Source organism: Cervus canadensis, chromosome 8, assembly GCF_019320065.1.
Source record: "Cervus canadensis isolate Bull #8, Minnesota chromosome 8, ASM1932006v1, whole genome shotgun sequence".
NCBI lineage: Eukaryota > Metazoa > Chordata > Mammalia > Artiodactyla > Cervidae > Cervus > Cervus canadensis.
In genome coordinates this window covers 48,440,141-48,452,346 of record NC_057393.1, presented here as the reverse complement: position 1 = coordinate 48,452,346, position 12,206 = coordinate 48,440,141, and the positions used below count along the sequence as shown (strand labels likewise).

The following is a 12,206-nucleotide window of genomic DNA, read 5'->3' as shown; positions in this document are numbered from 1 at the left end:
TGTGATCAGGATTAGCTAAGATAGAATTTAAGAGGCAGAGTTTAAAGGTAAAGTGATGCAAAACCTGAATTTGGTTCTCTAAGAGGACAAAGTTTTCTTAAAATAATAAAATGCTTTTGGTAATTGTTTCTTTAAGTGATCTGTATTTGCTACTGAGATCTTTTCTTTTTTTTTTGAGATCTTTTATCACTGGTTAGAACTTTTGATACTTTTGATAAACTTCCCAAAGATCAAATTCTAAATGAAGTTCATTTGAAGCTAGTTAACTTTGAGATTTTCCTGAGGATTGTAACATCTCAAATTATTTGTGTTCTCTCCATCTCAGAGGAATATTAAACTAATTAGGCTTATTTGGTATGTTAAATTACGTGGGAAGCATTGTCAAATAAGGGGTGATAAGAATTCTTGCAGTGTATCATATGTAAATGATGTCCACAGCGGTACTTTGAACAATTTTTTTCTCAGAACCCCTTAATAATTAAGCATGGTAATGCTGGGAAAAAAAAAAACCACATTTACATCATGTGTAAAGATGAGTAACATACAAGTTCTAGAAATTATATGGAACTCCTAAAATTCTGGTGTGTGTATGAGTGTTGTACTAAGTCGCTTCAGTTGTGTCTGATTCTTTGAGACCCCATGAACTGTAGCCTGCCAGACTTCTCTGTCCATGGGTTTCTCTAGGCAAGAATACTGGAGTTTGTTGCCATACCCTCATCCAGGGAATTTTCCCGACCCAGGGTTTGAACCCTCATCTCTTTCTTCATCTGCACAATGACTTTCGAATGATTCTATAGCTATTTTGTGAAGAAGTGGAGAAGAGGAATGAAATCCTTTGTGTGCAAAGCATTTGTGCTATTACATCAGGGAAAATGAAGGAAATGAGAGTGAGTATATGTTGCTTCAAACCTTAACTCCTCTGGCTGACTAGCTGTCCCAGCCATTCTGGCCATTATGCCAATTATATCCAATCCTCTAGTGTCTATCATTCCTATCCAGCCCCAATTTCTGGCACTGGGGCTCACGACTTCCCTTCCTAATAGGGGTCAGATAGAAAATCCCGTGTTAGGTTTTGGGCACAAGTACTTGGTCTGGTATCATGGAAGATCTGACAGGCCCTCAGTTTGGGCCAGAGGCCACTCCCAGGGGAAGACAGCTTCCCTTCCCCATTATCTCATGGGGAGAGTGAAAGTGAAGTCGCTCAGTAACGTCCGACTCTTTGCGACCCCGTGGACTGTAGCCCACCAGGCTCCTCCGTCCATGGCATTTTCCAGGCAAGAGTAGCCGAGTAGGGTTGCCATTCCCTGCTCCAGGGGATCTTCCTGACCCAGGGATCGAACCCAGGTCTCTGGCATTGCAGGCAGACACTTTACTCTCTGAGCCACCAGGGAAGCCTGATCTCATAGGGAACCTAAGTGCAAATGATTAGCCCACTGGGTTTCTCAGACTTATTTAATTGGAGAGATGGCAGCCTTCCTTAATAGGGAGGATCCTCTACACCCAAAGCCCACTTGGCAGTACCCTCAGCTGAACCAAACTGGGACCCCGATGAAGGAAGAATGCCCTTATTAGAAAATGAATGCATCTTGGCAAAACTTTATTAAGGAGAACCAAAGCAAAAACAGTTTCAAGAAATTCAGCAAAACAAATGAAGACCTCTCTGAATTTTTAGAAAGGACTTGTCAGGTTTAGAGATGTCACACTAATGCAGATCCCAAGGCCCCTGAAAACATTAGAATGGCAAATTTAACGTTTTTTGTAGAGGTGGGGGCAAAGTGCCTCAGATATTGTGAGAAAGTTGCAAAGATTAGATATTTGGAATGAACCCTTTTTAATTGGTAGATGTTGCTTTTAAAGTGTTCAACAAGGAACAACAAAAGAAAGAAGATGCAAAACAAAACCACTATTTTTGTCAGTAAGTCACCACGGGGGCTCTATACTAAAACACAAGAAAAACAATAAAAGAGAGCCTCTTATTGGTAGAAAGAAAGAAACACTCTGGTGAATGAGAAGGCTTAGGGGCTCCCTTGGACTTGAGGCAATATGAGGTGGTAAATAACAGTTTAAGTAAATTTTTTTTTTTAAATCAGTTTAAAAGGAAAAACTGGGGGCTAAAATGTTCTTTCGGGACTTTGGAAATTCCCAACATACTTTGAAGATTCCCAACATGCTGCTGGGAATGTAGGCCATGCACGTGTGTGAGGCCATGCACAGGTGTGAGGCCATAGTTCAGTAAAGACCTGAGAGGGCCTGAGGTTCAGTTCTCATCTTTAACCCTGAGGATTTGTGCAGGCAGGACATGAGGGCCAAGGTCAGCATGTAAATTGCCTGGCCTAGTGTGGAAGATGAGGCCCAGCATACACAGAGTCTTGGCAAAGATAGGAGACCTACTGATTCTATGTCCTCGAAGAAACCTCTGTCCAGTCATTAGCTGACCACTAAGCTAACTGAGGAGAAGTTTCAGTGGCTCCACACAACACAGAAAACTGACTGTTTAGAATTAGTTCAGAAAGGTCACTAACCACTCAACAACAGCAAGTCTGGGGGGAGGAGTGTGAAATCTGATTTCCAGAGTTCCCACTTTATATAATTTAACATGTCTAGTTTTCAGCAAAAACAAAGGTATGCAAGGAAAGAAATTATGATTGGTTTAAAGTGTGTGTGTGGGATGGAAACTGTGCCTAAAGCTGCCCAGAAAATGGACTTACTAGACAAAGACTTCAACTATTTTAAACATGTTTGAAGAGCTAAAAGAAATCAGATCTAAAGAACTAAAGGAAGGTATGAGATCAGTATCAAATAGAGAATACAAATAGTTAGAAATTATAAAAAAGGAACGAAATAGAATGAAACTAAGTAAAAAATGAGAATTTATTACCAAATTCAAGGCCGTGAAGATTGATCAATATGGTTTCTTCTTATAGCTTTACAGTGTTCTTTCTTATACTTAGGTCTTTGATCCATTTTGAGTTAATTTTTATACATGGACTGAGGAAGAAGTCATACTTTGTTCCTTTGTGCGTAGATATACAGTTGTCCTAATGCCTTTTGTTGAAGAGTCTGTTCTTTTTCCTTTGGATGGTGTCATGTGTTGAATTGAGTCCCGCTGCAAAAGATATGTCTGAGTCCTAACCTCCAGTACCTGAGAATGTAACCTTATTTGGAAGCAGTCTTTGCAGATGTAACTAGTTAAGATGAGGTCATACTGGAGTAAGGTAGACATTTAGTCCAGTATAACTGGTGTCCCTATAGGAAGACACACACAGAGGGACGATGGCCATGTGACAACAGAAGTGGAGATTGGAGTGATACAGCTGCAAGCCAAAGAATGCCACGACTGGATGGCCACCACTAAAAGCTAGAAAAGGGTAAGAAGTTCTTCCCTTTGGGCTTCAGGGAAAGCATGGTCCTGCTGACGCCTCAATTTATTGCAGCCCAAACTACAAGACAATAAAGTTCCATGTGTTTTTAAAAAAATGTTTGTTTAGCTATTTATTTTTGGCTGTGTTGGGTCTTAGTTGCTGTGGTATATGGGATCTTCGTTAAAGTACGTGTGATCTTTTGTTGTGGCACGCAGGCTTTGCTAGCTGCAGCACGTGGCTCAGTAGTTGTGACCCAGACTTAGTCCCCAACCAGGGATCAAACCCACGTCCCCTGCTTTGGAAGGTAGATTCTTAACCACTGGACCACCAGGGAAGTCCCAAAAGTTCTGTGGTTTTAAGCCATCCAATTTGTGGTACTTTAAGGCAGCCTTGGGACACTAATACAAATAATGTTGGCACTAATGTTAAAAAAAAATCAGTTGACCAAAGAAGTTTCTGGACTCTCAATTCTATTCCATTGGTCTATAGCTTTATAAGGCTTTCACCTCCTTGGTTAAATTTATTTCCTCCGAGACATTTTATTCATCTGGGTGTTATTGTAAGTGAAATTGTTTTCTTAATTTCCTTTACAGATTGCTGTTTGCTGATGCATAGGAAAACTGACTTTTGAGTGTTGGTCTTGTGCCCTGCAACTTTGCTTAGTTCGTTTATTAGTTCCAGTAGAGTGTGTGTGTGTGTGTATGTATGTTCTATGGGATTTTCTATATATAGAGTCGTGTCATCTGTAAACAGTTTCTCTTGTTTTCCAATTCAGATGGCTTTTTTCTTTTGCCTAATTGCTCTGGCTAGGACTTCCAGTATAATGTAGAATAACAGGGTGAAAACAAAAACATTGTTCTTCAGGGAAGCTTTCTATTTTTCACCAATGAGTATAATATTAGCTGTGGGTTTTTCATAACTGTTTATGTTTAGAAATGATCTTGAATTTTGTCAAGTGCTTTTCCCACAGCAATTGAGATTGTGTCCCCTCTCCCCTTTGTTCAGTTAATGGGGTTTATTAGATTGATTTCTTCATTTTTATACAGTGAAAACTTTTATATTTGGAATTAGCCAGTTGGACTCATTATTGTAGTTAGGAGCCAGTTAAACATATGCCTTCATCAGTTCTGATTAGGGTGTTGACCTTAGCCATGTCAACATCATAGTGCTTTTTCACAGCATGTTTAATCTAGCGCTTGTTGGCCTTGACATCCACAATGAAGACCAGCGTGTTGTCTATTTCCTTCGTCGCTGACTCAGTGGGGAGGCGGAGCTTGGTGATGGCATAGTGGTCAAACTTGTTTCTGTTATGGGTGCTCTTCTAAGGATATTCGGGCTGCCTTGAGTCATAGTGTTTTGGGCTGTCAGAATGTGTGTGATGTCCAGATCTTCTTTTTTTTTTGTGGCTGTGGATGCCTTTGAACACTGATTTGTTGGCTTTAAAGCCTTTACTGTAGCCTTGGCTTTAAGAGGGGCAGCAGCTTCTTTCTCCACCTCTGGTGCCATCTTCATTCATAAAAAAGATTTCAGATTGATTTCTTATGTTGATCCATCCTTGCATTCCTGGGATAAATCCTACATGATCATGATGTATGTATGATGTATATACTTACGTGCTATTGGATATGGTTTCTGAATACTTTTGTGTCTTTGTTACTGAGGGGTATTTTTTTTAATTGAAGAATAGTTGACTTATACTGCTGTGTTAGTTTCTGGTATACAGCAAAGTGGTTCAGTTATACATATACTTTTTCATTATGGTTTATTATAGGATGATGAATATAGTTCCATGTTATACAGTAGGGCCTTGTTTATCCATCCTATATACTCAATCACATATGCTAATCCAAAACTCTCAGTCCTTCCCTCCCCTACTTCCCTCTCTCTTGGCAACCACAAATCTGTTCTCTGACTCTTCTTGTTTGGTAGATATGTACATTTGTTGTATTTTAGCTTCCACATAAGTGATATCATATGGTATTTGTCTTCTTCTGATTTACTTCACTTACTATGATAACTTCAAGGTTCATCCATGTTGCTACAAACGGCATTATTTCGTTCTTCTGTATGGCTGAGTAATGTTCCATTATATATACCACATCTTCTTTATCCACTTATGTGTCAATGGACATTGAGGTTGTTTTCATATTCTGGCTACTCTGTTATGCTGCTGTGAACATAGGGATCCGTGTATCATTTTGAACTAGAGATTTGTTTGGATACATGCTCAAGAGACAGATTTCTGGACCATATGGTACCTCTAGTTTTTTTGAGTAACTTCCACAGTTTTCTATAATGTCTACACCAATTTAAAAGCCCACTAACAGTGTAAGATGGTTTCCTTTTCTCCACATACTCTCCAACATTTATTATGTGTAGACTTTTAGATGATGGCAGTTGACTCGTGTTACAGGATATTGAGTATTGTTTACATCTCTCTCCCATATACCGTTTGGTTGCCACGCTATGTCTGACTTTTTTGTACCCCATGGACTGTAGCCCACCAGGCTTCTGTCCATTGGCTTTTCCTGGTGATAATACTAGAGTGGGTTTTCATTTCCTTCTGCAGAGGATCTTCCTGACCCAGGGGTTGAACCTGTGTCTCCTGCATGGCAGTTGATTCCCAGTTGATTTTCACTGCATGGCACTGAACCACTTGGGAAGCCTAGGTATACACACACACAGACACACACGTGGGATACTGGTGTGTAATCTTCTTGTGATGTCTTTGCCTGGCTTTGGTATAAGGATAATACTAACCTCATAGGTGTTGCCTAGGTATACACACACACACATGTGGGATATTGGTGTGTAATCTTGTGATGTCTTTGCCTGGCTTTGGTATAAGGATAATACTAACCTCATAGGTGTTAGGGCTTCCCTGGTGGCTCAGCGGTAAACAATCTGCCTGCAATGCAGGAGATGCAGTATGACTATATAAATACTCCCAATATGTTAGCCAAAGACCACACTAAGATTTATCACCCCACTTTCATATGACCCGAACTTTACTCACCCGCCTGGTATTGTTCCAAATATTCTGGAACTTGTTTTCACATTTCTCCCTGCTGCCCCCACCCCTATTTTAATGTTCCATCTAGAATGCAAACAGACATCACTGTGCTTGGAAAGGACTTGCCATGGCCATAGTGCCATGGGCTTATCTACTCCTTGACCAGATGCTCAGAACCATGGAGAGACAGACTTAGGACAAAACAGACACAAAGTTCAGCTGAAAGTTATGTTCCAGATTTGCTAGCTATATAAGCTGGTGGAATCAGGTCTAGAATCCAGTTCTGTTGATTATGGATACTATGATTACTATGAATCATGAATGCTATGATTATTAGTATCCTGTCTTGTTTTATTAAAAACAAAACCATAATCAACAAAACCTCCCTTTAGTACTTATATATAAAGAAAGGTATATAAATTATGTTGGTACATCAGTTTTAAGCACTAGAACCTCTTCCCTAAGAATAGCCGTTGATATTGTTTCAAAGAATAAAACACAAAAGAATCCAAGAATCAAATTTCGGCTGCTCAATATACTCCAAAGATACGTTATGTATGTGTTTGTTTCAAAAATTTCAGAAACCCAATTATAGTTTTATCATTGACTGGAAGAGGCAAACATCAAATACAAAAACACAGAAAAGAAACATAAACTTTGGAAAAGGTAGTCTTTTTAATAACTGTTTTATCACCAGGTTAAGTCATGCAGTTACAAAGTAGTTAGAAATTTCTAAAAGGATATTACTGTTAAAAAAAAAACAAAAAACAAAGAAAAGCTCATTCTTACATAAATAATATCTAGTACTTCATTGGGACACTACTGTTCAAAGGCCCTGGCCAAATAACTCCCAAACAAAACACAACCCCAGGTTGTATCCAGCCCATTGGGAATGAAGCCGTGTGCAAAGATGAGGCCTCTAAATGAGGACACAAAGTCAGGGCAATTTGGGGCCATTGGCAATGCTCAGGGCTGCCAGCCAGACTCCAAAGAGGGAGCCCAAGTGGTTTTTCCTGGAACATTCTACTTGAATTATCATTCAATTAGTCAATGCAACAGATCTTCAAAAGAGAACAATTAATTAACATGATAAAGAGGTTACTACATTCTTTGGACTATATATCATAATTGTGGTTAGTAAATTCCGACAGCCTTAACAAAAATAGCCTCCATCATTTGCAGGTATGAAGATAACTTAATTCTCTACTGGGCTTTTTATTTCTGCTGGATGACAGTATGCAATTGACAAGCTATAAATGATACTGTTTTATGTTATAAAAATACTAGCTTTTTTCATTTATTATGTTTATAGGCATTCACTGCTTGAGTCAAGGTTAGGCTTGTTAAATGGGTAAAGGCAATTTTCTTACAGCAGCATGTACTTTTTCTAAAAGAATAAAATACATAAAGAGAAACAGTTTTTTTGTTGTTTTTTGTAACCTGTAAAATCGATTTATTTTGCTGATGTAAAATACCAGTAACTCACTTGAGAACCATGCTACCTCCTGAAAATGCCATATACCTGCTTTTTACATGTGTCAAAGCACCTGATAGACTTGTTCAGAGCTGAAGCGGCAAGTGATTGACTGGTCTTGGACAACAGGTGCTTTCCTAGGGCCATAGCTGACTGTGCTGGGAAGCAGCCATGGAGAAAGGCAGCACAGGCAGACGGAAAAAACTTTATTTAAAGGCAAAATGCCCAAACGACTCTCTGGAATAGCTAATTTCTACGATCACTTACTAGCTTATATATGATCCCCTAGCCTTAATTTTTTTTTCTTAAGGGGCTGATTTGGATTGACTTGTTGCGAATGGTGTCCATTATCTATTAAGTCATGAGAGAGAGATTTCTGTGGTTACATGTAAACTTGTGATAGGTCTGCAGATGAAGTGAAAAGGGTAGTGAAGAAGTCAGCCACAGTCTGGTCTATGTGAAGGTCACACCAGCTTCATTGTACACCTTGAAGACTTTCTCGATGGCATTGACATAGGCAGCTGTTCTCAGGTCCAATCCCAGGTTATATTTCATGGCTGTGCGCATGATTTGCTGAAATGAAGGAGAAAATGCAGTGATTATCATCCTGACTCAAGCAGCCAATCTGTGAACACAACAAGGCACACATGAGCCTGGTACAAGTTAGCCGGGTACCACTTTAGGGCTGGATTTGTATAGCCAAAGAGAAACTATTTAGGTAGTAGAACAACTTCTAGTTGGGAAGGATTAATTCTCTGGAATTAATACAAACTCTTGTTTAGGCAACAAGAAGGTGCTACTCTATTCTTCAAAATTTAAGATGTGAGCTATCTCTAGGCCCCTTAGACATCTAGTAATCTGAAGCAAGTATGATATACACTAATAATTTAAATGAACTAAGAATGGGGTGATGGAAATGTTCTGGGGTTAGGGGTGATGGCTACATAGCTTTGTGAACATACTTAAAGGCTGTTTTGTTATATATTTTAAAAGGGTGATATTTACGGTATGCCCGTTATCTCAAAAAACTAACAGCAAACACCATGATTAATATCTGCTCTGCTATTTCAACTTAATGCCAAGTGGACAGAATCTGAACTTGAGAAGAAATTAAGAAAACTGGACTCAAACTGTGCTTGAAAGGCTTTGAAATAATGATTAAGTTGTCAAGAAAACTTTGACATATACCAAAGTCTATGTAGCAAGGTAGCTTCCTATAGCTGTAACAGAGTAATGTGCGCTGAGCTGCAATCCAGTTTGGCTGACATCACTCCTCCTAACTTGGCATTATTTATTTCAAAGTCTGGAAAACATATTGAGGACTCTAGAAACAACGTCATCATTTAAGAATGAAAAACACACGTTCTGGAACATTTAAACAGACTGATATCTTCTGTCACTGCACACACAATCCGGCAGCTGAGGCGACACGGTTGAGCTGCGCTCCATGTAACCAGCAGAAACACAAACACCATCTGTATACGCACCCTGGCAGACCGCTCCATGGTGTACGCTAAACCAGAGTGCACGATGTCTTTCTCAGAGGCACCCTGTTAGGGAAAAGAATAGTTTAACCAAAACCATACAAAGACATGCTTCACCTGTCAGCACAAATGATTCTTAAGTCAATATACAGCGAGATAGAATTGTTTTCTTTCAGGCAAGATATACTTAATTTAAAATATCTATTTATAAATTTTTTAGAGCTGGGAATTACTATCACCACTCCTAATATGACATGTAGAGCTGTCAAACACATATTAATGTGCCAGATAGAAACTTTAAAAAGTAGCTCACCAACTACTTATCTATGCTGAACTTTATCCGATAAATATTTGTTCACTCAGGAAGGTACACTTGTATAACGTTTGTATCAATTAAAAAACATGGGTTAAAACTTATTCCAAACTTGTTCTACCAAATTAGGAAACACTTGCTTTTCAAGTGGAATGCTGCTATTCCTTTCATTTACTCACTCATTTGTTCAAATATTGTGTACCTACTATGTGCTAGGAACTCTTCTAGTACTGTGGACACAGCAGGAAACAAAACAATGAAAATTCTCTCTTCTCATAGTTTAGATTCTAGTTAGAGGGAGCAGCATACACACTGCTAAGATCACCAAAATTTTGAATTCAAACTGAGAAGTGGCTCAGGGACTGAGGCCTTCCAATGTTAACAGGGTAGAGGGATGACAGGGATCAGCAGGACTGGCGAGTGAAACAGGAAGAAACCCAGGAGGATGTGGTATCCTGGAAGCTAAGATATATTTTCACAGGGAGTAATCACCTGTGACCAGTGAAGTAAGATGAGAACTGAAAAAAGACAATATGGCAAATGACAGTTTGGCAATGCTGCCAAACTGGCTGCTTGGACAAGAACAGTTTTGGTGGAGTGCTGGGCAGAATAGGAGGTATGAATATAGAAGAACTGAGAACAGAGTATACACAACTCTTAAGGAGGTATGCTGTATTAGCAGTGGTCCCCAACTTTTTTGGCACCGGGGACTGGTTTTGTGGAAGACAATTTTTCCATGGACTGGGGAGGGAGGATGGTTTGGGGATGATTCAAGTACATTACATTTATTGTGCACTTTATTTCTATTATTATTACGTTGTGATATATAATGAAATATACAACTCAGCATCATTTCCCACTCACTGACAGGGTTCTGATATGAGCTGCAAGCAACTGATTTATTACGGTCTCTGTGCAGTCAGATCTGTTGGTGATCTGTATCTGCAGCTGCTCCATAGTGCTAGCATCACTGCTTCAGCGCCACCTCATATCATCAGGCACTGAATGTTGTGAGGCGTGTGCGACTCACAGTAGGGTTTGTGTTCCTGTGAGAATATAGTGCCATCGCTGATCTGATACGAGGCGGAGCTCAGGTGGTAATGCCAGCAATGGGGAGTGGCTATAACTGCAGATGAAGTTTCATTTATTTGCCTGCTGCCCACCTCCCACTGTGCAGCTGGTTCCTAATAGGCCACAGATGGTACCCAGGGGTTGGAGGCCCTTGCTATACAGGAAATACAAATGACAAGACCTGGAAGGGCAAGTGTGATTCAAAGATTTATATTTTCTTAAGAGAGCATTTGTTACATTGATAGGAATGACTAAAGAGGGAAAACTGATGATGCAAAAGAGGCAAAGGTTTGCTGGAAATTGAAAACCTTTGAGAAATTGAAAACAGGTCATCTAGTTGCCCAGAACAAGATGCAGGCTGAGATGGAAGCACAGAGTTGCTCTATAACAATAACAGGGTACAGATACCAGAAGCTGGGTAGATGTACAAGTTCCCTGATGCTTCACTTTTCTGTGAACAGATACCAGGTCATAAACTGGAGTGCAGGGGAGGAAAAAAGGAGAAAACATGATATAATCACCAGGAAAATGAGAAGTGGAACAGGGGAAAGTAATTTAATTGCTGGGGAACTGAGAGCCTACTTGAAGTTACAGTTTGAAGAGTCAGTGGGGCCTCCTGCTACAGGAAAGAAATGGAGGAGGCAGAGCACAGAATTTCATCAGGTTCTGGTGTTAACAAGAGGGTGTGATGAAGCAAAACAAGACCAGGGAGTGACTGCAAAGATGGTGAATGGAATTTAAGTGAAGATAGAGGTAATGAGGGACAGTGAAAAGATGATCAGGTCAATGATATAGGTCCTGGCAGGGCCAGATCATGGCTGGGGAGGGGGAGACTAGAGGAAAGGAGCTGGGGGGGAAAACTTGTTTTTCAGCTAAAACTTATTACAAAACTCCTGTAATATATAAGTCAATAAGAGATGAGAAACAACCTTAAAATCTAAAATTGGAAGCACTGAAAGCATTTGAAAGTGGCAAGACTGATACATTGGCTGCTATGTGGCAGGCCATGTGCTGGGACATGGGGCGACCATGGGGAGGAGCAAGAAGCCCATCTTAGAGCTGCTGCAGCGGCAGGACCTGGGAACTCATGTAACTCCCCGTGATGGAAGGACAGACGAAATGCTGGCACACAGAAGGAACTTTAGGGAACAGAGATGTGGTGACACTCAAGCAGGAGTGGGTCTGGGTATTCCAGGAGGAGGGACCAAAACTAAGGGATGCATAGTTGTGGAAAAGAGGAAGGTTCTTTGAAGAGAACAGTTAGTATCCAGAGTGGAAAAAACATTTTCTCGTTCAAAACAAAGCCCTTAACATTTCCCCATGTTGTAACAGTCTTAAATTATTTTCTATGATGGACTATTTCATAAGATCTATAACTTAGCCATTTTCTGGCCCTCCCCCACCACTGGAATGTTAAATCAAACCTAATTTTGAAAATGACTACACACACAGTTCCAGTGACATCATGCACAGAATCATTACTCTCCTT

The 12,206-nt window shown here is 40.0% G+C and overlaps 1 protein-coding gene across 1 annotated transcript in view; it reads right to left on the bottom strand.

Moving 5' to 3' along the window:
* Positions 1 to 7,031: 7,031 nt before the first annotated feature.
* GLUD1 (glutamate dehydrogenase 1) overlaps positions 7,032 to 12,206 on the bottom strand; it is a 36,465-nt gene continuing 31,290 nt past the window's right edge. The window contains exons 12-13 of the mRNA XM_043476186.1: positions 9,337 to 9,399; positions 7,032 to 8,422 (exon numbers count right to left, since the gene is read on the bottom strand). Coding sequence (XP_043332121.1) covers positions 8,303 to 8,422; positions 9,337 to 9,399 — 183 coding nt within the window. The 3' untranslated portion in view covers positions 7,032 to 8,302. The remainder of the gene's footprint in view (positions 8,423 to 9,336; positions 9,400 to 12,206) is intronic.